This window comes from Geotrypetes seraphini, chromosome 6, assembly GCF_902459505.1.
Source record: "Geotrypetes seraphini chromosome 6, aGeoSer1.1, whole genome shotgun sequence".
NCBI classification, from domain to species: domain Eukaryota; kingdom Metazoa; phylum Chordata; class Amphibia; order Gymnophiona; family Dermophiidae; genus Geotrypetes; species Geotrypetes seraphini.
The window spans coordinates 212,642,578-212,670,277 of record NC_047089.1 but is presented as its reverse complement, the minus strand read 5'-3'; the positions used below and the strand labels follow the sequence as shown (position 1 = coordinate 212,670,277).

The 27,700-nt window shown below is 44.9% G+C and overlaps 1 protein-coding gene across 1 annotated transcript in view; it reads left to right on the top strand.

Annotated features, from left to right (window-relative positions):
- ADGRA2 (adhesion G protein-coupled receptor A2) overlaps nucleotides 1–27,700 on the top strand; it is a 280,253-nt gene that overhangs the window by 210,706 nt on the left and 41,847 nt on the right. The window contains exons 3-9 of the mRNA XM_033948774.1: nucleotides 1,513–1,584; nucleotides 3,165–3,236; nucleotides 8,380–8,451; nucleotides 9,885–10,048; nucleotides 11,653–11,866; nucleotides 19,248–19,412; nucleotides 27,376–27,574. Coding sequence (XP_033804665.1) covers nucleotides 1,513–1,584; nucleotides 3,165–3,236; nucleotides 8,380–8,451; nucleotides 9,885–10,048; nucleotides 11,653–11,866; nucleotides 19,248–19,412; nucleotides 27,376–27,574 — 958 coding nt within the window. The remainder of the gene's footprint in view (nucleotides 1–1,512; nucleotides 1,585–3,164; nucleotides 3,237–8,379; nucleotides 8,452–9,884; nucleotides 10,049–11,652; nucleotides 11,867–19,247; nucleotides 19,413–27,375; nucleotides 27,575–27,700) is intronic.

The following is a 27,700-nucleotide window of genomic DNA, read 5'->3' as shown; positions in this document are numbered from 1 at the left end:
GGCAGGAGGGCTTGGGCACCCTCCTGCCTGGATCGTTGTGGGGAGGGGGATTCTGTAACCGGTGTTGTTTTTGACAGACACCGGTTACAGAATCCAGCTTTTAGGCGAAGGACTGGCTCCTCCTTCGCCTAAAAGCCCTTCTGTTGGACGTTTGTGGCTTAGGCATTTTTTTGTTTCATTATGGCTAAAAAGTGTAGACGTGCTGTGGGGGTACTTTTAGACGTAGTGGAGATTGGGCGTTTAGGCAGAGGAAGGCCATAATCAAAACAGGGACGTTTGTTTTGGTTATGGACACTTTCCCTGCTTCTGGGTTGAATGTTTAGGGACTTAGACGCTTTTTTTGATTTTGCCCCTCCCCGTGTTTTGACCTCTGAAGGACGTTTTGAGAGGATGACAAAAATTTGGAAACGATGACGAGGTCAAAGAAATGGAGTGTTCCTGGCTGACGCCACAACCTAAAACATTTTTTTCAATGGTTAAAGAAGTTGGTGCAATGATGTGAGAAGTGTGTTGAAAAAGAGGGTGGTTATATAGAAAAATGGCATCATTTGTGAAAAGGATTAGGTCCCAATTACTGCCCCACACTCTTTCTCTGTCTGTCATTTGCAAGACAGATGCATCTGGGGACCATATCTTAGAGACAAGAAATTATCTCCCAAACATGTCCAGTTTATTGTCAGCTTTGCAACTCTTTTATATCATTTTACATGAATCAATGTTGTTAGCATGTGACGTAAATACAAACCATATATGAACACAGGTCACATGAAATTTTAAAGAAATAACAAGCATCTTTCTATCTAAAGACCAAAGTTTAAAGGGTGCTTTGGTCAGCAGGGCTTTTTGCTTATCTAAAGCTGCTTGCAAATACAGCTATGAAAACAATTGAATTCACTTCACAACAAGATAAGAACACATCTTGTCAAACATAAAATGGCCTTGCAGTATTTCAGCAAGAGAAGGCAAACAGTGTCTGGATTTACAGCTTCAAACACAGCCTAAGGAAAACTACACGTGTCCCTTCAATTTGTATCTCTAATTGAATTATATATCTCAAAATATTCAATTTGCTGTTACTTTATGAATCGCCCTCTTATAAACTAAAGTCTTTCCTGTAGTATAGTGTGGACCTTCATACTGGGCCTGAGTCTATAAATGGCACCTAACCATGCTTAACTTGTAGGCGTTGGTCTGCATGATTATCAAATAGGTGTCATTAGGTGTCAGAGGGCACCTCGACTTAGACGTCACTACGTACCACACAGATGTCTATGCGCAACCGTAATTAGTAATAAAAAAATGTTTCTAACTGTTTTCTAATGGTGTGGTCAATTACCAAGCCATTTAAGCAATTAAAAAACTAATTGCGTGCGGATTTTAGTTAGGCGTTGCTAGACATTTGCAATTAGGGTGCCATTTATAGAATAAGGACCACTGTGTCTGGACACATCTCTATACCTGATGAAAGCACTTAAATCACTTTTCTGCTTCATAATCTCCTTCTCTCTCCAGAGATTTAAAGAATAACTTGATCAGCACCATTGAGCCAGGCGCTTTCTATGGACTGTGGGAATTGAAACGTCTGTAAGTGTTGGGATTCTACCTACAGGTCATGTAGAGTGTCATTGAACCCAATACACTGAACTTGAGGTCTCCTTTACCCTCCTCTACTGGTGGTCTGCAGCCAGGACATACCGTATTATCTCGTGTATAATGCACACTTTTTTCCATCCAAAGAAATGTCAAATTCTGGGTGCTTATTATACACACCGTGATAACTGGGCTCGGTCAGGAGGTGTTGAATTACCTATTAATGTAACGTTTGGTTGATCGCTGGAATAGTCTTCCACTGCATGTGATCGAGGCCAGCAGCGTGCCTGATTTTAAGGCCAAATGGGATCGTCACATGGGATCTATTCACAGGGCGAAGGTAGAGGAGGGACATTAGGGTGGGCAGACTAGATGGGCCGTGGCCCTTATCTGCCGTCAATTTCTATGTTTCTATGACATGCTTCATGAATCTCCATCCCCATCCTTAAGATGCCTTGAAAGTATTCATATTTGGCATGGTTTGGGCCATACTCAAGGCCTTTAGACGTAGCTCCGTTATATCGACAACTCTACCCTGTAGCCACGTTCCCTTATCCACTTAATTAACGGCAACTCTAGTTCAGGGTAGGCTGCACTTTTCCCACGATCCGCTTGTTTTGAATGGAACATTTCTTGAAGCTTGGTTTTATCTTTGCGCCATAGTCGAATGTTCAACTGAGCTACTCCAAATTCACGGCCAGCTTCTCTATTACGCTGAAGAGAACGGTAATAGTGAAGCTGACCGTGAATTTGGAGTAGCTCAGTCGAACATTCGACTATGGCGCAAAGATAAAGTATAAAGACTGTTTATACTTCTGTTTGTGGCATTAGTTCTGGCAATTTGGTACCCACACTGGTTCCGAATATTTATGGCTCCAGCACATATATAGCTTATGCGGTGCCGCATTTACATTACAGGGACATCAACAATTATACCTGTGCATTATACATAGGTAAACAGGTTTTTGTATTACGTTATTTGTAAAAAGTCGGGGTGTGCATTATACAAGGCCGCGTATTATGCACGAGATAATACGGTAATTTGCTTGGTCATGGGATTTCTTTGAGTGTATTTATTTTAAAGCAGGGGGCTTATTCCTCCTGCTTTAAAAATGGTTGCCCAACAGATTCAGATAGAGTATTAATCCCTCCTCCCTCCCCTCCATATTGTTCAGGTTCTGGCCATGAAGAGAATATTCTCAGTTCATAGCTCTGTCCCTGATTTGGAGCTTAATCGAAATGGCAGGAAGCAATTTTTTCCATTGTAATCCTGAGGAAACACTCTGTACCCTTAGTAATAAAAGCTGGTGGCAGGATTTTGACAACACAGATACACACAGATTCTCCCGCTTGGGAGGCAGAGAATTTCTCAAAGAATTTTAGCTGTTTCTAACCCACAAGGGTCACAGAATTAGCCTTAGAGCTCTCTAAAAAGGCTGTACCTTCCATCTTGCAGGATCAACACCCATAGTACTTGATGTAGCAAACACCATCCTATGTCTGCAGTTAGCTTGAGACTATACTGTGCTAGCTTCCCACTGCTATTCATTTTTTATATTTTCATTTTCTTTCAGAGACATTTCCAATAACAGGATTGGCTGCCTGACCTCAGCAGTCTTCCGTGGACTCATCAGCCTCGTTAAACTGTAAGGACCGGGGGGCCTGTGTGTGCATGTCTGGGAGAATCTTTCACTGCTCTAGAAAAGGAAAGCTCAGATTCAGCTATGGAGAGCTTTCAGGGTGGGGCTTGATCATGTCCCATCCTACCGATTCCAATAAGTCCTTTCAGACTGTTGTATAAGTGCACTGTGGGAGGGGTCTTGCCACCTCTGACTCGCAGAACTGTCTACACTTTCTGACTGGACATAGCTGGGGTGGACACAGGGTAACCAAGAAAAGACAAAAACAGTTCTGGTTTTCTGTAATTGATTCAAAATTTGTAGCCCACACTTATCTACTATTCTAGGCATGTAATGATAAAACATTAACAATTAAAATACAAAAACAATGTACAGTGATGCAACAGGGTAAGCAAAGTCATCAAAAGGATCCACCAGAATCTATTTAACAGTACCAGTGGTCTCAAACTCACGGCCTGGGGAGCCACATGTGGCCCGCCAGGTACTATTTTTAAGCCCTCAATATTACAAAGAATGATTTATTATGGAAAACTTGTGCCTTACGTATCCGGCAGTCGCTGTAACCTCACGCAAGGCTTGATTAGGCAGTATAAGAAATTTTAAATAAACTTGAAACTTGTACGTGATTGTGAAGTTGCGTGAGATTACAGTGGTGAGGCGGGCAACGTTCCAGAACGTAAGGTAACCATTGGAGGCAGTGAAGCTTGTGCGTGTGTCCAGTGCTGAAGGAAGTAAGAGCTGAAGGCGGTTGCGTACGCGACCGCTGGACACTTAAGGCTCAAGTTTTCCATAAAGAATCATTCTTAATAATATTGAGGGCCTCAAAATAGTCCGAAATGGTCCGAAATCTTGCCTCTTGCAGTTGATACTTTGATAGTTTTTCACTTTTTGCATGTTGCACTGCTTTCAGCTGTGTATAGCTGAAATTATCAGAAGCAATTAAGGAAAGATTTATAGCGGAACTACTGCAGCAAATTTGCAACTTATCCCTGAAAACAGGTGTGATCCCAGAGGATTGGAAGATAGCCAACGTCACGCCCATCTTTAAAAAGGGATCAAGAGGTGACCGGGAAACTACAGACCGGTGAGTCTGACCTCGGTTCCGGGGAAAATGGCGGAAGCACTGATAAAAGAAAACATCGATGAACATTTGGAAAGAAACGAACTTCTGAAAACAAGCCAACATGGTTTCTGCAGGGGGAGATCGTGCCTAACTAACTTATTACACTTCTTCGAAGGAATTAACAAACGGATGGACAGAGGAGACCCCATAGACATCATATACCTTGATTCCAAAAAGCCTTTGACAAGGTGCCTCATGAGCGTTTACTCCGGAAATTGAAGAACCATGGGGTGGATGGAGATGTACATAGATGGATCAAAAACTGGTTGGCGCGTAGGAAACAGAGGGTAGGGGTGACGGGCCACTACTCGGACTGGAGGAGGGTCACGAGTGGTGTTCCGCAGGGCTCGGCGCTCGGGCCGCTGCTATTTAATATATTCATAAATGATCTAGAAACAGGGACGATGTGTGAGATAATAAAATTTGCGGACGACACCAAACTATTTAGTGGAGCTCGGACTAAAGAGGACTGCGAAGAATTGCAAAGGGACTTGAACAAACTAGGGGAATGGGCAACGAGATGGCAGATGAAGTTCAACGTTGAGAAATGTAAAGTATTGCATGTGGGAAGCAGAAACCTGAGGTACAACTATACAATGGGAGGGATGTTATAAAATGAGAGTACCCAAGAAAGGGACTTGGGGGTAATGGTGGACATGACAATGAAGCCGACGGCACAGTGCGCAGCGGCCGCTAAGAGAGCAAATAGAATGCTAGGTATAATCAAGAAGGGTATTACAACCAGGACGAAAGATGTTATCCTGCCGCTGTATCGGGCGATGGTGCGCCTGCATCTGGAATACTGCGTCCAATATTGGTCGCCGTACCTTAAGAAGGACATGGCGTTACTCGAGAGAGTTCAGAGGAGAGCGACACGTCTGATAAAAGGGATGGAAAACCTTTCATATGCTGAGAGATTGGAGAAACTGGGTCTCTTTTCCCTGGAGAAGAGGAGACTTAGAGGGGATATGATAGAGACTTACAAGATCATGAAGGGCATAGAGAGAGTGGAGAGGGATTCTTTAAACTTTCAAAAAATAAAAGAACAAGAGAGCATTCGGAAAAGTTGAAAGGGGACAGATTCAAAACAAATGCTAGGAAGTTCTTCTTTACCCAACGTGTGGTGGACACCTGGAATGCGCTTCCAGAGGACATAATAGGGCAGAGTAGGGTACTGGGGTTTAAGAAAGGATTGGACAATTTCCTGCTGGAAAAGGGGATAGGAGGGTATAAATAGAGGATTACTGCACAGGTCCTGGACCTGTTGGGCCGCCGCGTGAGCGGAAAATGTAGCCCTGCAAAGGGTTTGAGACCACTGCTCTAAAATATGATCAACAAACAAGCAGCCAAAAAAGGGATAAAGACCATCCTCTTCACAGACTACTTTAACTAATAACGCGACATAGAGGAGATAGTGGGCTAGTCCCCACTAGGAACACGATAGGGTGAACACAGTAGAGATACCCAGATTTGCTGAGGATATGATAAACAAAGTGTAGATAACTAGAATTGTCAGGATGTATGTAAATCTAAGATGAACACAGAATACGCTACAGGTATTATGTGGGTAAATAAGTAGGATTTAGTATAAACATAGTACACGATACTAGTATTATATGTATATATACATAGGATGATTGATTATGGTATAAATGTGTCTGTATTGAAAACCATCTCAGAAAACACTAATTTTGTATTGTAACACCTTTACAGAAGCTCATATATTGTAACACCATTATAGAAGCTCGTGTAAACTGCTCTGAATTGACTCCCCAGCTTTCAATAAACAATAAAATGGGGAGGGGGTAATTAAATTCATAAGAACCAACAACATAAGAAAGGAAAACTTGAATGGTCTGCATGTAGTTCTCTTATGAGAGTTTTAAATTCCAGAAACAGCGCCAGCATTATCCCTTGTTCAATCCGCTTAGCAGCCAGAAACTTAGTAGGATCAAAATAATCATATTTAGCGGACCGAAACTTAATTATACATTTACATGGAAATTTTAGGAAAAATATTATGCCTAACTGCACAATACCAGGTTTGAGTAACATGAACTGTTTCCATGTCCTTTGTGTCTTCCCAGCCGCATCAGGAAACATAGATCACTTGTTTATTCTTCCCAAAAATACAAGGACTAAGGGGCATACAATGAAGCTACTAAGTAGTAAATTTAAAACAAATTGGAGAAAATATTTCTTCACTCAACATGTAATTACACTCTGGAGTTCATTGCCAGAGAATGTCATTACAGAAGTTAGCTTAGCAGGATTAAAGAAACAAAAAAGTTTGGACAAATTCCTAAAAGAAAAGTTCATAAATCATTATTAAGATGGGCTTGGGAAAATCCACTGGGATTGTTCCTGGGATAATCAGCATAAAATCTGTTTTACTATTTTAGGATCTTGCCATTTACTTAAGACTTGGCTAGACCAGTATTGGAAACTGGATACTGGGCTTGATGGATATTTGGTCTCTCCCAGTACTGGTGATGCTTATGTACTTATGTACTCTGGAAAGGCTTTCCTAAATAAGTAAGCCTTTAAGATCTGATTTGTTAATTCTTATCAGATAAAAGCAGAGCCATGTTCATTATGGTAATTTTATCCTTAATAGTCTAAATAGTACAGGGGGTTACTACAGGGCTAGGTTTAAACTGTGAAGGCCTTTGGGCAACAGGGAGGACAGAGGTTCCCCCTGAGAAGTGGTTCCTCCCTCACCCTTTGCTGCTTGGCTTCATGAGTGGCCACTGTGCAACATCACTGATTATAAAATTCAGAGAAGGAACTGTGAGCCTTTTCACTTCAAGAGACCCTGCAGTAGACTACCCCTCCTCTTAAGAGGCTTATTTTCACCATGGAAACCCATACAATGGGTGTGGCACCACGGACCACCTTTCAAAATTTACCACACCATTCTGATTCTTGTATCCCGCAAATGTCGACTAGGAATCATTGCGGCTTACATAATATTAGAAATTATACAGAGGTATAGACCACATACACATGACTACATTATAACAAGTCAGTTCAGCGAGGAGAACAGATGTGTTTTCAGTGCCTTCCTGAATTGGAAGTATGTGGTAAGTCATCGTAAGCTGCTTGGGAGTTTGTTAAAGACTTTGGGTCCTTGGAATTAACTCAGGGCTTGGGTCATAGTTTCACTGATGTCCAAGAAGAGAATCTGCTAAATAAAACCACCAGCCTGTATTAAACATGGGCTGATTTTTGGGAATGGAATGCACACTCTTGGTCAATAGTGCACTCTGTTTAGGAAGAGTGCACCCTTTTTCCCAAATAGCACACCCAAGTTTATTCAAATTTTCTATCCCGCACCAAGGGTCATAGCCTTCTGGTTGACTTACAAACTAAAAGCCAAATAGTAAGCTTTGATGGAGACTTCAGTAGTTGGAACTTAAGAACATTATCGGGCAGAGCTTTGGATTCTTGCCCAGAAATAGCTAAGGAGAAGAAGAAAAAAAAAAACAATCCCAAACCAACAAATATTTAGATTGAATCAGGTTGGACAGACTAGATGGACCATTTGGGTCTTTATCTGCCTTCACCTACTATGTTACTATGTAATAATTAATTCACATAAATCTAATTAAAAATAAAAATAAAGCAAATAAAATAATCTAAATAAAATTAACTAACAAATTTCCTAAACCAATAATAGATCTTTATGCCTGTGAAAATGGCTCCAGAGCTGTGTCTGATCGATGACAGCTGTGGAACCTTAATGCCTTTCTTGAGGAAGCGAAGAGGAGAAGGGGGGAGTGTCTACTGTGTAGCACACTGACTAGTAAAAATTGATAATACTGTGGTACATGATTCATATTAGAGCGTTCCTTCCCCAGAGAGCTTATACTCTTGAGTTCAAGCTCAGATTTCTCACTTTGGCATCCTCTCGGGGGTAATCATTTCCTGGCTAATCCTCTATTTCAGTTCCCCTTTTTCTTCTCAGAATTTACCTGACCCAGCTCTGGACTGCTTCAAGTGTCTATTTTGTCTCTTCTTTAACAGGAACGTGTCGGGGAACATTTTCTCTAGTCTCCAACCAGGACTCTTTGATGAACTGGTGTCTCTTAAAGCTGTGTGAGTATTTCATAAGGATCTGCTGAAAAATGGGCCTGGTGCTTCCCTCCTGCTTTTCACACCTGTTTCCCTCCTGCATCCAGTGCTTCTGTGATTACTCTCTGCTCCTCCAGTACTATCCAGGATAATTTTATTACAAGAATTTTTATTATCTTTACACCACTGACTGTGTGTAGAGCCAGTGGTAGTAAGGGAGGGGCAGTCCACCCCGGGCGCAGTCTTGGTGGGGGTACAGGCACCTGTCCTCCTCTCAGCCCCCCTCCTGCTCCTCCCCACTCCTTCCTCTGCCATGTGTGTGCCTTCACTTACCCCCCACTGTACCTCTAGCTCTTTGCTGACGCGAGTATCAGCTCTCCTTCAGACGTCATTTCCTGGTCCCGCGCCTAAGAAGTGACTGTAGAGGGAGAGCTGAGACCGGATGGGGAGAGGGGCTACTGGTTATGCACTGGTGCATTATAGACCTGATTTAGTCAGGTTTCTTTTCCCTTAGATACAGCATGAGTAAACAACCTCAGGGTAAATCAGGTCCTAAAACAGCGGTCCCCAACCCTGTCCTGGAGGATCACCAGCCAGTCGGGTTTTCAGAATAGCCTTAATGTATATGCAAGGGGCAGATTTGCATGCCGGTCACCTCCATTATATGCAAATCTCTCTCATGCATATTCATTAGGGCTATCCCAAAAACCCGACTAGCTGATGGTCCTCCAGAAACAGGGTTGGGAAGCACTGCCCTAAAGGAACTGCATTAGACCTAGGAGGGGATCTCTCCCTTCCCCAGTTCTTCCATTTCAGTGGAGACTGGGGAGAATGGAGTGGACTCATAGATCTCAACTGCTGGTTGTTACATTTTTGGGCTGTCTCCTTAATTCAAAAAAATTGGTCAAGGCCTAGACTAGGGAGTTCTCCAGAACCTGCTTGAGGACATCTCTCTGATCCCACTTTAGGCTCTGAATGAACTGTTCCTGTATGAAATTTTTTGAAGCTTCTGGGCTGGGAATGGACTGGTAATGGACCAGCAACAGAGGATGTTCAGAAAAGGGAAACTCACAGAAGTTTGCGCTTTTTGCAGTTATCGGCCCCTCCTTGGATGAAAGGCCTTAACTTTTATTCTCATGCATCCAATAATGGTGGAAGCATGATAAAAAGTCCTCTGTTAAGCTGCAAAATGTGATCTTGAGATGTTTCAGGTGACTCCAATGCCCAAGGTGGGGTTACAAATCCTCTTTGATGACTTCAAAAAAGGAATATTGTTCCACATGTTGTGGTTTGGAGAGGACCAACTAAATTCTGAATTTAGTTTACACACCACAAGGTTGTGGTGTCCTGCTGTAAATACTGATGTTTGGTGGGGTTTCCTGAAGAGTGCTTTGATCATGTCTCCCCTCTCTGCCACCACCTCCTCCTGACTCAGGGCTCTGGAATTGTCTTTGCAGTGACTTTGCTACTGAATATCTGATGTGCGATTGTAACATCATGTGGGTGCTCTCCTGGGCCGAAAACCAGACCGTTCAGATCTCTGAGAAGACGCAATGTATGTATCCAAGCACTCTCCACAACAAGCCACTAAGGAATGTCAGGGAAAGTCAACTGACCTGTGGTAAGTCATTCATTAACCTTGAAATTAATTATGATATTATGGGAAGCTAGGCAGGAAGGGAAGGGGGAAAGGTTAGGCTCCCAAACTGCTCTTGCATTGGATTTAAAAACTAAAACTCTGTATGGAAATAAAAATATAAGAATGACAGTAAACTGAGGAAAAAATGAGTGGTTATAAGCTCTTTCTCCTATAAATCACCTATTGCAGTGTTCTTCAATGCAAAGCCCAGGGACTAATGGTGACCCTTAGAAACCTCTGGGGTAGCCTCCTTTGTCTTTCTGTTTTATTTATTTATTTCCTGTTACTCTGCCTCTGGCTAGAAAGGGGAAAGTGGATGAGGCATTTTTCAATAGATAAAAGAGAATGCATTTGGAAATTCTCATGACCTTGAGGGTACACCGCCCCCCCCAGCAAAGCTTGAAGCTGAGATAGTGGGGATGGAAGTCATTGACCCATACTAGTCAGCTGTATTGGGTCCCTGCATGAGAAAATATTTGGTGGCTCTCCTTCAGTTTAGAGAATGACACAGAGACAAATTTTTCCCCATCCGCACGGGAACTCGTTTTCCCATCCCGGCAAGTTATTTTCCTGTCCCTGCCCCATTCCTACAAGCTCTGTCAAAAGTGTTTGAAGCTTGTGCAGTTAATGCAGAGCTTACAGGAATGGGGCAGGGACAGGGACAATGACAAAACATGCGGAGACGGGGGAAATTGAGTTCCTGCGGTGACGGGGAAAAATTTGTCCCCGTGTCAAATTCATTTCATTAGAATTCAAAATGGCCCCTGCTTAAAAATTAATGACTTCTGACCTACTATATAGTTCATACTCTGAATGAAAGGGCATGTAAGTGGAATACATTTAAGGCCTGATTCTAAAATCGGCATCTCAATTGTAGGCAGTGGTAGGCGTCCCACTGCTGTCTAACGGACTGAAAGTTAAAAACGTTAAAAACAAACGTTAAAAACAAAAATCAATGGGGTGAAGGATGTACAGAGACATCTAGGCATGCCTACGGATGCCAAAGGCCGGCATAGGTGTGGTTTACCTAGATGGCGCCCAAGGCAGACCACCCCCACCAAACCTTATTACGCCACTGTTATCAATGGAGGCTATCTAAGCAGTTAATATATTCAGGTACTTAAGCATTTTTCCCTATCTGTTCTGTGGGCTCACAATCTACTTAATGTACCTGAGGCAATGGAGGATGAGGTGACTTGCCCAGGGTCACAAAGAGCAGTGCTGGGCTTGAACCCGCAACCTCAGGCTCTAACCACTAGGCTACTCGTCTCTCTCATTGCACCCAGTGGAGCGGTTTTCTGCCTCAAAATTAGGGACTGTATTTCAACAGTGGCCTCACTGGATACTACATAGGTTTCCCTTAATAATAATAATGATAACTTTATTTATATCCCGTCATACCTTTCAGTTCAAAACTGTTTACAACAAGAGAGACTATATGAATGCAGCTAAGTTACATCATGAGAAAATAGACAGGCGTGTAACGTAGTTATATACAACAGGAGCATGCCGTGAAGAAAAAAAAAAATCTCTTGGCCGCTGCTCTCTGGCACTCTTGATGGAATATTTGTGTGATCCATTTTTAGCAGGTGCTCCAGAGCTGCACACTCATCAGCTGATCCCCTCCCTGCGACAGGTAGTGTTCCAGGGTGATCGCCTGCCCTTCCAGTGCACAGCCACCTACCTAAACAACAGCACCCAGATCTTGTGGTACCACAACAGGCTCCTGGTGGAAGAAGATGAGGAGATGGGGATTATCCTTGCGGAAACCATAGTCCACGACTGCACCTTTATTACCAGGTACACCTAGCCTGATCTGTGTCGGCTCCTTCCTTTCCAGGCTGTTGAGTTATTTTGATCCAAGAGAGAGATTTGGGGGTCAGTCCTAAATTTCTATCATCCCCATCCTGATGCATTGTGGGACTTGCAGAACTGATGTCAATGGGTAGGATCAGCAATTTACAAAAAGCCACACTGCTTTGGAATGTGAGTTCAAAACTAGGACTGGCCAAGCTCATAGTAACATAGTAGATGACGGCAGATAAAGACCCGAATGGTCTATCCAGTCTGCCCAACCCGATTCAATTAAAATTTTTTCTTCTTAGCTATTTCTGGGCAAGAATCCCAAGCTCTACCCGGTACTGTGCTTGGGTTCCAACTGCTGAAATCTCCATTAAAACCTATTCCAGCCCATCTACACCCTCCTAGCCATTGAAGCCCTCTTCAGCCCATCCTCCCCCAAACGGCCATATACAGACACAGACTGTGCACGTCTGCCCAGTACTGGCCTTAGTTCAATATTTAATATTATTTTCTGATTCTAGATCCTCTGTGTTCATCCCACGCTTCTTTGAACTCCGTCACCGTTTTCCTCTCCACCACCTCTCTCGGGAGTGCATTCCAGGCATCCACCACCCTCTCCGTAAAGTAAAATTTCCTAACATTGCTCATGAATCTACCACCCCTCAACCTCAAATTACATCCTCTGGTTTTACTATTTTCCTTTCTCTGGAAAAGATTTTGTTCTACGTTAATACCCTCCAAGTATTTGAACGTCTGAATCATATCTCCCCTGTCCCTCCTTTCCTCTAGGGTATACATATTCAGGGCTTCCAGTCTCTCCTCATACGTCTTCTGGCGCAAGCCTTCTATCATTTTCATCGCCCTCCTCTGGACCGCTTCAAGTCTTCTTATGTCCTTCACCAGATACGATCCCCAAAACTGAACACAATACTCCAAGTGGGGCCTCACCAATGACCTGTACAGGGGCATCAACACCTTCTTCCTTCTACTGGCTACGCCTCTCTTTATACAGCCCAGCATCCTTCTGGCAGCAGCCACCGCCTTGTCACACTGTTTTTTTGTCTTTAGATCTTTGGACACTATCACCCCAAGGTCCCTCTCCCTGTCCATGCATATCAGCTTCTCACCTCCCAGCATAAACTAGACAGCTCTGTGCACGTATGTGGGGAAATTCAGTAAATGGTGCCTGAAATTAGTGTAGATCTGCACCAAACCAGTGTTCTGCAAAGAGCACTCTGCCCAAATTGCACTTTGCAGAATACTAGCTTAGCATGGATCTCTTGCTTAACTTTGGGCAGGAGCACTTAAGCCTGGTGTAAATGCTGCCATGCAACTAATGGCGTCTGGGCACGTAAGTGGCTCGATTCTATAACATTGTGCCTAAATTCTAATCCACCTAGACTCCTGACCAGTAGTGTAGAAAGTGGGGGCATAGTAAGCGGCATCGGCGCCTGTTGCACTTTTCACCCCCTCCCCCTCCTGCATACCTCTTTTAAATGTTCACCGGCTCGAGAAGCATCTGCTTGCTGCTTGCACCGATGTTGGCTCCCTCAAGATGCCATTTGCCAAAAATTGAGATCCAGATTGAGTGCCGGCGTCAGGTGGACAGCACGCTGCCAGGTGCCAGCTGAAAGTCGCCCAGGTTATATCTATCATAAGCCTCTTTGTGATATTCTACTTGTGCATTACAATAATATCTCATTTCACCGGCAATTCCCAAGTATAGTTTTTCTTTATAGGAAGAACTTCTGATCATTGTGGCTACGGTGAATACCTATCTTTCAGAACCTGCAATTGGGATCTAACAAAGCCACCTATATACAGTATGTGTAGTAACAGTGATGTAGTGAGGGTAGGAGGCACCCGGGTCCCCCGTGCCTTCCTCCCTGCCCCCATGCCACACTCGTGCCCTCCCTTACCCCCTCCCCCAGTACCTCTTTAAATCTTCTCCAGCATGAACAGCTTCTCCGGCCTGCTGCACGCGCCAGGGTTGCCTTTCCCTCTGATGTCATTTCCTGACCCCCGCAACTAGGAAGTGATTTTAGAAGGGAGCCAGGCTGGGTGGAGGGAGAAGGGATGATGCGAGCATGCCATGGGGGACCGAGAGGTGGCGGCTCCCCCCCTCCAAGACGGCGCCCAGGCCGATCCACCCCTCCCCCCCTTTACTACAATACTGTGTAGTAAAACAGTGAGGTATTTCACCAGCTACACAGTTCATAAGTTAGAGATGTTCTGCCAAATTCAAGGGGCTCTCACTGCTTTCACTATCAACGGGATTTGGCAGTTCGACTCCATGTAGTGGGCCATTTTGTTTTCATACATGAGTTTAACAAAGGGGTCTCTCAGGCAGCCCTAAACCCTCTTCCAGCAAATCACCGCTTTAGTAGTATAGCACTGGCTTATTAAGATCAGAGCAGTGCAATCCTTTCCAGCCCATATGATACAGCACATACTGCTGTCTTCTCAATAAGACACAGCCTAGAATCCATTACAATGAAAAATATGGATACTCGTATTAGAGAGGGGAGGAACTCTAGATGCAGTGTGCCTTGTTACAGCAAAATGACTGTGCGACCATTCTAAACTGAGGAGATGTAAAAGCAATTTGTATGAAGCAGGAACATTAATATTTCTGACAGACGTGCGCCCTGGACCAGAAGAAAAATTAGGAGACCAGAAATGTCTTGTTTACATTTAGTGTCTGTGTTTAATTTTAGATTATGCTGTGGGATTGCTGCTCTGTTTCCTGCTGACATTAGCTGGTCAGCTCTCAGCACTGGGTCATGGCTGGGTCCATAAACTCTTACTCCCAGCTAACAAATCAGGTGTTTCCTTCTCTGGGAGTGGGGAGGCATATCCTGTCTGTCAAAGAGCTATATCCTGCCCCCATTTCCATGCTCTACTGATGTCCCTGCCAATGTTAACAAGCAGAATAAAACAGAAAAGACCTGTAGTCTTCATCTCTTGACCAAGATACCGTGTCCCCGAAAATAAGACCAGGTCGTATATTTTGCTCCAAAAAACACATAGGGCTTATTTTCAGGGGATGTCTTATTTATTTTTTCATGTATAACAATCATCTCTCCCTTCCTCTCCTCCACTCCAATTCTTCCTCTTTCCTTTCTCCCCCCCCTGCTCCCCCTCAAGTTCGGCATCTTTCCTTCCCTCTCACCCAGGGCAGGATTAACCAATAGGCCAAGTAGGCACGTGCCTAGGGCCCAAAATAGTCAAGGGTGCCCGATGAAGGAGGGCATCAACATTGTTTTTTCCAAAAGACGATGGACCCCTCCAGCATCGATCGGCAACGCGGCCCCCCCCCCATCGACGGAAAGTAAGACAAGCAAGCAACATGGGTAAGAAAGGCAACGGAAACTGTAATTGTGCAAGTGGTGCTGCTTGCCCAAAGCTTCCCTCTGACGCAGCTTCCTGTTTCTGCCTGGGCGCATAGTGGGGTGGGGCGGGGCAGGGGGCCGAGTGTACCTGTGTGCCTAGGGGCCCTTGATGAATTAATCCTGCCCTGCTCTCACCCATCCCCCTTGTGCAGCATCTTTCTATTCCTCCCTCTAATCCTCTTGTGCAACGGAATCCCACCGACCCTCCCACCGTGAGACTGACATACCATACCTTGTAGGCCTCCAAAAACAGCAGCGGTGGCAGCGTTCTGAACGAGTTGTTTTGTGGCCTTCCCTCTGCTGCATCATGAAGCAGCCCATTCAGAGCGCTGCCACCTCTGTTGATTTAGGAGGCCATGGAGCGGAGGTATGTCAGGTCTCACCGGGGTGGGGGTGGGGCGCCGAATCGACGAGTCTGATTTTTTCAGCGAATCGGACAGCATTACTGTCAGGGATGGAGTCGGGGGAGTGTCGGGGACATTTGGGGGGGGTCGATCTTAACTAGGGCTTATTTTTGGGGTACCGCTTATATTAGGAGCGTCTTTAAAAATCATGCTAGTGCTTATTTTTGGGATAGGTCTTATTTTCGGGGAAACACAGTAGCTGAGCTGTTCTTCATATGCACTTAGATTTCACTTCAGCCTTCCTATCATAATTTTGAACTTATATTATTAATTTGACGAGGTTTTAAAATGCTTTAGTCTCAACAAACACACCCAACTAGTGTGTATGCAAAATAAGCCTAAGAAATACATGGTTGCTTTCTAAGGGTGTTGAATAAAGGTGGAGGAGAAAGTAGTGGCATAGCCTTCATGTGGGGGCCTAGGCCCCCTTCACCTTCAGTTCAGACCCCCTCTGCTTTCTTGGCTGGTAGGGGATGCAAAGCCCCGCCAGCTGAAGACAGTCTCCTGCCTGAGTCGTATCTGCAGAAGCATTTAATTCCTCAGGCGCACATTGGTCGCTAATGCCAGCTATCTTGTGCAAGCTCGAGGCTAACTGAGTATGCACGGGAGAGCTGGCACTAGTGACCGAAGCACACCTGCTGAATTAAGTGCTACTTGTTCAGCACAGGTGCAACTCGGGCAGGAAACATTTTCAGTTGGTGGGACTTGGCACTCTAACACAAAGGTAAGATTTTATTGTGGCGGGCAGCCATGGCTGTAAGTGGAAGGGGGGGAGAAGGAGATGAGAATATTGTGCCCCCCCCCCAGTCCACTTTCCATCAATGGAGCATGGAAATGGAGTTCTGGCTACAGCCCTGGAAGATAGAAGGGGACAGGATGTTCATTCTAGCTGCGCTTTTGTTTGGGGAGGGGGGAGGTGTTTTTTTTTGTTTTCATTTTATTCTCTGGTTTTGTTTTTATTTTACTGCTTGTTAAAATGAAATGCACTTCATTTCACGTTGCCAACTCTCTGGTGATTTGTCCAGATCATATACAAAGGTAGAGTGGGGCTTTGAATATCTGTTGACCTATATAGCAACGTTTCAAAAACCATCTTGGACATAGAGAAAGCTGGACTCTCTTCAGACTCTAATATCTCTTATTGAAGAAACATATTGCTTATCCAAAAATGAGGCTATGGGGTTAATTTTCAAAGCATATGGTTGTCTTAAAATGAAAGAAGAAAGTGCATCTGCCAAAATCATCCAAATTGTGATTTTGGAACATCAGAATTTGGACATCCTACACTGCAGTTCATCCAAATTGCAAGAAGGCATGTTGTGCACAGGACTAGGGAGGGCCCAAAATCAGGACATCCAGCAGCAATTATTGAACGGGAAGAAGTGATCCCAGTCTAAAAAGAAGGTCGTTTTTATTTAGACCTGTTTCAGTCATTTCAAGGGTAGAAAAAAGTGCTCTGATTGAGCAGCCGAGGGATTAAGGCTTGACCCTTCATGAATCCCCTAGTGGTTGCTGACTCCTTCCCTCTCACCTGGAAGTGAAACGAGAAAGGGAAATCAGACTATGTGACAGCTTCAGGTTTTATGGACACTGTGAACAAAGCAGAAAATAGATCTGAAGAGTAGGCTAGTGGTCAGGGCAGTGACCTGTCAACTAGGGGGGGGGGCCCAGGTTCAATTCCTACTTCAGTTATTGTTTTTTTCTTTAAATTGTGAGCCCTCCAGAAATAGACATATACCTATACCTATTGTTAGGGTTATCAGATTTTCCATTTGGAAAATCCAAACCCATTAGACCTGCCCCCAGGCCCACCCAGATCCAACTGTCCCCGCCCATCATGCCCCGTCCCCGCCCCCAGTCCTGCCCTAGTCCCACCCCAGCCATGCTGCCTGCTTTGGTCAGGTAAGAGGGCATCCGCGCAGGTGTGGATGCAACGCGATGACATCATGTGCACGAGCGGCTGTCCTCCTGCCCAATGGTGATTTTGAGGGAAGTTTTTCAAAACCAGAACAAAGTGCCGGGTTTTGAAAAGCCATGTCCTCAAAAGGATAACATGTCCGGGGAAATTTGGATATCTGGTAACCCTACCTATTGTACCTAGATATTTATTAATAATAATAACTTTATTTTTATATACCGCAATACCACAAACAGTTCAGTGCGGTTTACAGAAGAAGAGACTGTATACAGACAGCGATATTACAAAAAAACTTTCAAAATCACATTAGCATGGTAAGATTAATCAAATTTTTCCTGGAAGTGTTTTAGAAGTACATCAAGGCAGAAATGGAGTCAGAGAAATGTATCATTGACTTCCTAAAAGTTTGGTAAGAAAGTGCGTTTGAGATGAAAGTTGGTTAAACATTTATTCCATTTGCCTGCTTGGAATGATAATGTTCTATCGAGGAATCTCTTGTAGATACAGCCCTTCAAGGATGGGAAAACGAACAAGTAGGCACTACGTGTACAAGTTGTGCCTGGAAATTCGAAATGATGAGATAGATAGATTTGGGATGAACCTGTTATGGTTTTGAAGCAAAGGCAAGCAAACTTAAAAATAACCCTTGCTTCCATGGGCAGCCAGTGTAGTTTTTTTGTAATATGGGTTTACATGATCCGATTTCTTGAGTTCGTAGATGAGACGGACTGCAGCATTCTGAACGATTCTCAGTCGTTCGGTTGTTTTCTTAAAAGATCCCAAGTATATAATATTGCAATAGCCTAAGATACTTAAGATCAAAGATTGAACCAGCAGTCGAAAAGAGAAGTCAAAATAGTGTTTAATGATATGAAGCAAGCTTGAAGCTATTGATGTAGTGTACAGTCAGTATTTCCCTGTTCTTGGAGGGCTTAACATTTAAAATAAAAGAGTTGTGGGGGGATAAAAACCTGGGTGCTCTGGTTCACAATCCACTGCACAGATCACTAGGTTGCCCCTCTGCTCTGCAAGGATGTCTGTGTGGCCATTTCTGTAAAAATGCAGTCAGGCTGGCATCCTTCCCCTGGATTTTGGTTCTCAAAATTTGGATGTTTCAGTCTGTAAAATGGTTGTTCATTTTGGACATTCTCATATATTTCTGGGCAGGAAATTCCAACATATTTTCTGTTCAAAAATGGTTGTGAAATAATAGCTAACTGCTGAAACCCTAAGGACTCAGAAGCCAATAAAGTCCAACCTAAATACCAAAAAAGGGGGGAATTGGCTCGCAATGAGAATTCTTCATTGCGAGCCAATTCCCCCTTTTTTGGGTTTTTTGTGAAATAATAGACCATTATTTTTGGACATTATGAGCAGGACGTCCCAATTCTGACTTGGATGTCCTTTAGAAAATGCCTCTCTCTATGTAACCTTAAAACACCGCACAAGACCCTTTATGAGCTATGACTACAAGACGGAAAAGGAGACGCACAGATTGTGAGAATTCTATAGCCCATAAATTCCCTACTCACAATATTTCCAATCTTGCCGAGTACGCACTTGCCGATTGATGCTAAATCTGATTTCCATTGACACGCTGCCCATCCATCTGGTCTTATGCAAGTATAAATGCAAGCATAATTCTGTAAATTTTGTTTTCACAGCGAACTTATTCTATCCAACATCCACGTGTCGGCTAGTGGTGAGTGGGAGTGCTGCGTCGCCACGTCACAGGGCAACGTAAGCAAGAAAGTGGAGATTGTGGTGCTCGAGACCTCGGCTTCCTATTGCCCCGTAGACAGAGTCAACAACAACCGAGGGGACTTCAGGTACCCTATTAAGGTCTCGGCGTGGATGCCAAATGTATGCTGGAGAAAAAAGTTACCTGTGCTTCTACTGAAAGATGCACCCAAAATTTCAAGTCGTGCATGCTACTGGAATCCAATGGGCATAAAAGGGAAAAGATCTACCAAGAAGTAAAGGCTGTGGGAGAACATCAGGCTATTAGAACAGTGTCTTGCAAACTTTGCCAAGCCACAGCATACTAAATGTAGTGGCTATGGCTCGAGGCATCTGTAAGTGCGTGGACGTTGATGCGATGATATCACATGCATGCATCACATCATTACGTCGACATCTGCGCATGCATGAAAGCCCTCCAGATGGGTCCTGAGCCGCCAGTGGAGGGGTGCTGGAAGGGAAGACATGCGGAGAGGATAGACGCCGGCTGCCTGCCTAGAAGGATATGCCTCTCGCCACGAGAGGCACGTTCTGTAGGTAGTCAGCCAGTGCCTCTCTTCCTTCCTCGCAGCACACCTGGAATCTCAGGCGGCAGACGGTTTGCGATACACTGTATTAGAAGGCACATAAACACATACACTAGTGGCGTCACAGAGAAAGGCTCCTGTTGCTAAAGCAATACATTCTAGATTTTGTTTTTGCGGTTAATTACTGAGGTTCATCTTTTTTGGCCCATATTTAAAAATGGCGTCTTAAATTAGGCACCGGTAGGTGCCCTACTAGTGCCTAAGTCAGGGGTGTCCAACCTGCGGCCCCGTGAAGTATGTTCTGCAGCCCTGGTCAAGGGCGATGCAGTGTTTTCCTCTGCTGCCCCCTGGTGTTTACTGTCTTGCCGGCTCCCTCCTCTGTCTTGCTGCCAGCGTTTGCGCGGCCCCAGAAAACTTTTTTTCAGCCAATGCGGCCCAGGGAAGTCAAAAGGTTGGACACTCCTGGCCTAAGTTAAGGGAAAAACACCATTTAAAAGAAGATTTAAAACAAATTTCAAGGTGCCTACTGGCGCCTAAAAATACAACGCCAGAATCACTCCTACGTAGACACTTTACGGCGCTTAATGCCACTGTAGGCATAGCTAATGCTGGAAGTGGCGTTATGTGCCGTAAAGCACCTACATAAGTGTGATTCACGGCAAAGGTAGGCACTGGAAATATAGGCCTTGGCCTGCATTTCCGGTGCCCACCTTTCCCGAAGGCTCGATTCTCTAAACAGCTCCTTCCCCACCCTCCCACTTCCATGTGCTCATGCCCCTTCCCTTCCCTCGTACCTCATTAACGTTTGCGGCGCGTGCAGCAACCCCAACCCGCTGCTCGCACCAGCCTTGGCTCTTCCTCTGATATCACTTCCTGGACCCGTGCCTAGGAAATGATGTCAGAGGAAGAGCCAAAGCTGGTGTAAGCAGCAGGTTGGTGTTGCTGTGTGCGCCGCGAGCGTTAAAGAGCTACAAGGGAAGAGAAGGGGCGTGGTGGGGGTGGTGGAGAAGAGGGCCGGGGAGGGGTGCCACCGTACCCGGGCGCCTCTCACCCTCGCTACGCCACTGAGGAGTAGTGGAATTTGCAGCTTGGTGCACTTTGATTGCACTACATATTCCAATATGCAGCCAGAGAGCGTTCTCAAAAGCCCAGGACCAGTCTAGGAAGAGCCACTGAAAAGTTCTCAGCCCGACCAACAAAGTTAGGGCAGCCTCCATCGAGGGCTATACACTTTGTGCAGCGATTTTCCACTTTTTTTCCTTCTGTATTTTTCTGACAGAACAAAAAAAGGTGGAAAATCACTGGATTAAGTATATAGTCCTCGATGAAGACTGCCCCAACTTTGTTGGTTGGACTGAGAACTTTTTTTTTTTTAAGCAGCCCCTAGAAAAAGCCTCCCTTCAGAACCTGATCTTTTGGCAGCCTCGTTGGTATGGCTTAACCCAGTGTTCTTCAACTGCCGGGCCGTGGACCGGTGCCGGTCCACAGAAATTTTCTGCTGGTCCACAGGGCCAGCACATCCATCGGGCAGAAGACGGTGTTCTTGCCTCCGGTCCAAGGTGTGATCAATGCGGTGTCTTCAGGCCAGCTCCCTGAGTGCTGCAGTGCACAAAACCGTGGGAAAAGGCTCCTACGTGCGTCCTGCGCCAGAACTGGAAGCCTCCTCTCTGACGTCGCAACGTCAGAGGGAAAGCTTCCAGATGAGGCGTGGGACACACGTGAGGAGCCACTGCCCACAGCTTTGTGCAATGCAGCACTCAGGGAGCTGGTCCGAAGATGCCGCGTTGATCGCACTGTGGACTGGCCTGAAAATAACCCCAGGGGGAGGGGGGCAGGCCAGAAGGCAAAGCACATGGAGGGAGAGAGACAACGGTAGGGGAAATGCTTTTATTTTTTTTATTTAGTGATTGATTTGTCTGTTCAGGAAGAAATGCATTTGTTTCTTTTTCCTCTGCGGTTGTACTGCTTGCAGAGTCTTGCATCTTAGGGTTTGTTTGTGAATATTAGTATTTTTAGTTTTTGGTCCTGCATTTGCATGGGGTTATCTGTTTTCTGGTAGGAATGAATGTTAAAAAGCATACAGTGTGCTTTGTGTATTTTAATTTTGTGGTTAACCATTATATGTTGTTAATACAATTATATTGTGGGTATATATGAAAAATGAATGGAAAAAATGGTGTTACAATTAGTACTATTATGGGGGTGGGGTCTGGGGCAGAGATTGGGTGGAGATGGGCACGACAGTGTTCTTCAACTGCCGGTCCACGGACCGGTGCCGGTCCACAAAATAATTATTTTATTTCCACCGGTCCATAGGTGTCAAAAGGTTGAAGAACACTGGCTTAACCCGTCTGACTCCTTACTGAACCTCTACCTTTGGCTGAAACAGAAATATGGAAGTTGAACTGCATGATTTAGGACAGTGTCCCGCAAACTTTCTTGAGCCGCGGCACACTAAGGGCTCCTTTAACAAAGCCACGCTAGGGCCTTAACGCGCGGAATAGCGCACGCTAATTTGCTGCATGCGCTAGGCGCTACGCCTCCTTTTGAGCAGGCGGTAGATTTTCGGCTAGCGCGCAAATTATTGGTGCATACGTTAAAACCGCTAGCGCGGCTTAGTCAAAGGAGCCCTAAATGTAGTGGCTGCGGCGCAAGGCATCCGGATGTCCGTGCATGCGTGAAGGCCCTCCTGTGAGACGCCAGCAGGGAGGAGGGCCAGAGAGAAGGAGAGACACTGGCGCCAGCTGATTGCCTACAGGACGTGTCTCTCGTGGCAAGAGGCACATCCTATAGGCAGTCAGTTGGCACCAGCACCTCTCCTCCTCCCCAGGGTGCCATGGCACACCTGAAAGCTCAGGAGGCACACACGTGTGCTGCGACACACAGTTTAGTGATACACTGATTTAAGAGGTCTTTAAGCTTGTAGTATTAGTTAACTGAGGGCTGCAGGTGATTGTAGCATCTGTTAGCTGTCATGAGTTTGATAGCAAATTCCTTTCAAGCGCTTCCTCCCTGGGCCCTTTGCAGAGAATCCAGAATGAGAGGTGTTGGAATTTTGCTGGCAGGAGAAAAAAAAAAAAGATATTTTTGGAGCAAGCTGTAAGATGTCAGCTGGTCTTGCATGGAATATAAATTACCAGTACAGTCAATATGGAGTAAATTATCTCCGCTTTTCATCTCCTTTTCTCTATCCCCCCTGAGTTGAGCAGGATATGGGATTAGATATCGGGAAATCTTCTCTTTTTTCCTAGAAGAGCCTGCTTGCCAAACATATGATGTTAAAAAAGAAACAAGACGCCCTTCTCAGCTGCAGGGAATTTGCAGAGAAGAGGGAGTTGCAAGAGCAGTTCAGAGTCTTGGACACTACACTGCCAGTAGCCACATGGAACTATAACATTGTCTGAGAATCCCTAAAACAAGGTTATCCTCAGTGCTTCCTCCATTCCACCCTGCCTTCATGCCTGAGAATGGAGTGTGCGTGTATGGGAGAGGGTTCAATATTCTATTGCTTTTTTTAGGGAAAGGGGATCCGATTTGATATATTGCCTTTCTGTGGTTACTACTACTATTAATTATTTCTATAGCGCTACCAGACATATGCAGCGCTGTACAGAGTCACGAAGGACACGCTTCCTGCTCTAAGGAGCTTATAATCTAAACAGACAAGACAGACAAACAGGATGCCATGAATACAGTTAGGGGGAATGGTTGATCTGCTGGCTAGGGTGGGGGGCTGTGGGGAGTAGGATTATGGATTGAAGGCTACATCAAAAAGGTGTTTTTAAACAAGGGAAGGGGTGTGGCAAGCAAATTCAGATAGTTTATTCCAGGTATACGGGGCAGCTAGATCAAAGGAACGAAATCTGGAATTGGCAGTGGAGGAGAAGGGTACAGCTAAGAGCAGCTGATCTGAGGAACAGAGTAGAGAATGGGTTGGGGAAAAAAATCTGTCCCCGTCACCGGATCACTGTCCCCTTCACCGCCCCATCCCTGCTGTCCCCTTCACCGCCCCGTCCCCGCAGCATCCACCCTTCCCTCTCGCCACCTCACTGCCCTTCGGCACTCCTCGCACAGTCCGTGCAGCTCCATCCCTCCCCCTTACTTCATGGCATGTTTTAAGGTTTGAGTAGCTTGTTGAAAGCCGCTGGAGTGTTCATGAAATTGCATCAGAGGAGAAGCTTCTGCCCACACATGCTCGCGACTACACGTACACTCCGACGGCTTTCAACAAGTCTCAAACCTTAAAACGCGCCGCAAAAGTAAGGGGGAGGGAGATAGATAGATTCGGGTAGGTAGGAAGGAGGGAGGGGGCCGCGCACGATCGGTGACTGCGCACGTTCCCTCCCTTAACTGTGGGGACAAGGCCATTCACCGCTCCACGGGCGGTGGATGGCCTTGTCTCCGTACTTGCGGTGAGCACCTTTCCCCCCTCCACTGTTGTAGCGGGTTACCCGCGGCTACTCGCGGGTAACATCCACCGTGTCATTCTCTAGAACAGAGTTCTCTGGGAGGTGTATAAGGAGAGAGAAGAGAGGAGAGATATTGAGGGGCAGCAGAATGAACACACTTGTAGGTCAACAATAGGAGTTTGAACTGTATGCGAAGGCAGATAGGGAACCAGTGAAGTGATTTAAGGAGAGGAGTAACATGAGTGTAGTGAAATTGGTAGGAGATGAGTCGAGCAGCAGAATATTGCAAAGATTGTAGTGGGGAGAAGCGGCACAGCGGGAGACCAGTTAGAATTGCAGTAATCTAAGCGTGAGGTTACAAGAGTGTGGACAAGGGTCTGGGTAGTGTTGCTCAGAGAGGAAGGGGCTACAATCAAAGCAATTTACGTATTACGTATAGGTACTTATTTTGTACCTGAGACAACGGAGGATTAAATGACTTGCCCAGAGTAACAAAGAGCTGTAATGGGAATCAGATCTGGTTCTCAGACCACTGCACTGACCATTAGGCTACTTCTCCAATCTGTGGAGTATGTTCTTGCTGTCAGTCGCATAAGGACTACAGAGCCCAGGATCGATCTTATATGGGAAGATACTTGGGAGAAAATGATTGTGCCTGGAGATTGCTGCAGTGACTGTTTTTCTTAACCAAGGCTGACCCTTTAATGGGAGATCTGGCAATAGAGGCAGAGTGGATGGAAGGTATAAATGATGGGGACTCAGAAGGTAATTATTCTCGTATCTTGTCAGGGAAAAACATGATTGCTAAATCTTAGAATGTAGTGAAATTTATTGATTTGATTTGATTTCTATCCCGTCCTCCCGGGAGCTCAGAGCAGGTTACAAGCCAACATTCACAGAAGTTACATTGGACAGTACATTTGGTGATACAATACAATACTGTACAATAAGTCACAAAAGAGCAAGGCTGGATAGTATAGTGACTTGAGGACATTCATGGGGAATTCCTGGAGGGGCATTACAGAAGATTGTCATAGGTTTATCTCTGTTCATGTTGGAACTTTCACTTTTTCTTCACAGTTGTTGTAACGATACTTGTGTAAATTTTGCTGATTACAGTGCTTCGCGGTCAGCGATTCGCGATCCCAGTCATTCGCGGTATTTTCTGACTGCGAATGACCAGGCAGGAGAGGGCAGCCGGAGTGCCGGCGAGTGAAGGAAATAACTCGCGGTATGCGCCGACCGCCTCTTCCCGCACTAAAGTCGGGCCTCACCAATCAGGAGCTGCGTGTCAAAGCGGCCCCCTGACTGGTGAGGTCCGACTTTAGTGCAGGAAGAGGCGGTCGGAGCATACCGCGAGTGATTTCCTTCACTCGCCGGCGCTCCGGCTGCCCTCTCCTGTCTCCCCCGCTAAAAAACCGTGTTCGCGGTATTTCAAGATTCGCGGGGGTTCGTGGAACGGAACACCCGCGAATATCAGGGGAGTATTGTACACTGTTTTTGTGAAGAAAAAAAAAAAATTTCAATAAAACGTACATAGACTAAAAAAAAAACTCAACTATTCTGCGATGCATCTGTTTTCTATTTGGAATACAGACAGAACCATACTTCGTTATACTTACAGACCACAAGCTTGACCGAATCAACTATCCAATGCATACATAGTAAACATAGTAAATGACAGCAGATACAGACCTGAATGGTCCATTCAGTCTGCCCAAGTCACACTCATTATACATTCATGTTTCAATTGTCTTTTCTGGGCAATAGACCATAGAATTCCACCCAGTACTGTCTTTAGGTTCCCACTGCTGGATTTGCCATTGAAGCCCACTCGAGCTTATCCTAACCATCCAGTCACTAAAACTTTTTTCAAAGCCCTCCCCAGCTCATCCTAAACCAAATCACTTTATATGGGATGCCCAGTACTGGCCTTAGTTTGTTTTATACCATTCATTGATGGTTAAAACACTGAAATCTTGCTCAGTATACTGTATTTGAAAGGACTTGATGCAGTTTAATAAGAGGGCAACGTTTGCTGCTTTGAAGGGAAGGGCTTTTAATTTTGAGAATGGCCTACTGTCCGGCAGCGGAGAGTGATTAGAAAGGCCTGTTTTCCATTTTCTTACGAATCATACATTTTGCCAAGGGAAATTTTATGAAAAGCTTGCCTCAGCTTTGCTGGCTAAGCCTGAAATCCCTCACTGACTTTCCAAAGTTCACACATACGACGAGATATTTGCAAATCTTTGATGCAGAGGGTGAGAGAAGTTGGAACGTCCTCACTGACATCTGCAGTATTATTTTGCACTTTAATAAACTATAGCAGAAGAGAAGCGGCTTTTTTTTACTGCTGTTGGTTATCCAGATTTTTGACTGACAATAAAATTTGTCAAAATGTGGAGCGGGGATCATAAAGGGTCGTTGGCAACAGTTGGGATTTGTAGACTGTATTCCAGGGATACAAAAAAGTATTAGAAGATAGAACTGGACATGGAATGCAGGCTGCAGTAGTGATCACAGTTCTTTTACAAAGTTCTCCCATCACTTGATGGAAACCATATGTTGTTTTTTTTTCTTTTCTGAAACTCAACCTTCTTGCCTGTCCTTATGTTAAACACAAATGCAAAAACCCAAAGGGGAATATCTCAGATAATAACGATCAAAAATCCCCAGATACAAATTAAGGGAGGTGGGTAGCACTGATAAATAAAGTAATATTTATATTTTTTATTTTATATGTATAAACATATAATTATATGAGGCCTCAGTGTAATAGTCAAAGCTATGGTGCTCTGGCGAACCAGTGCTCCAGGCTTAACACTTTAAGGGAGGCTATTTTTCAAGCCCCACCGTGCACCATCATAGGCCTACATACATGCGCAAATCATATTAATAACATGTTAAATCAATAAACTTTTTCACACAGTGCTAATAAAATTACAGTGCTACCAATATCTCAAGATTAAGGCTCAAATACCAGTGAAGTGCTTGAAACTTATCTGCGATGTTTGCGGCATGGACCCCTGAAAAGAGTCAACAGCATGAGAGGTGTTCAGTCTGGGTTGATTTGTTCTGTATTATCAGCGAGTGCGCTGCTTGCTCTCTCCATCCAGGTGGCCGCGAACCTTGGCAGGAATTACTGCATACCAGCCCTGTCTGCAGTATCCCTTTACTTCTGTAAGCATGAATGGAGGTGTGCAGGAGAAGAGGGCCTCACGAAGATGTGACCGTACGGGGCGATGGAAAGAGGGGGATTATTCCAATTGCCTGTATACCAATGACATCACCAGGGTCCTTTACACCTTCGTCTTGGTGAGTACAGGAAATCCGGACGTCTGGTATGAGGGACTGGTATTTGAAAATGAATTATGGATGGTGGGATATATATATTTTTTCATATCATTAACTTGGGTGCTTTTAAAGATGGTGGATCCAATA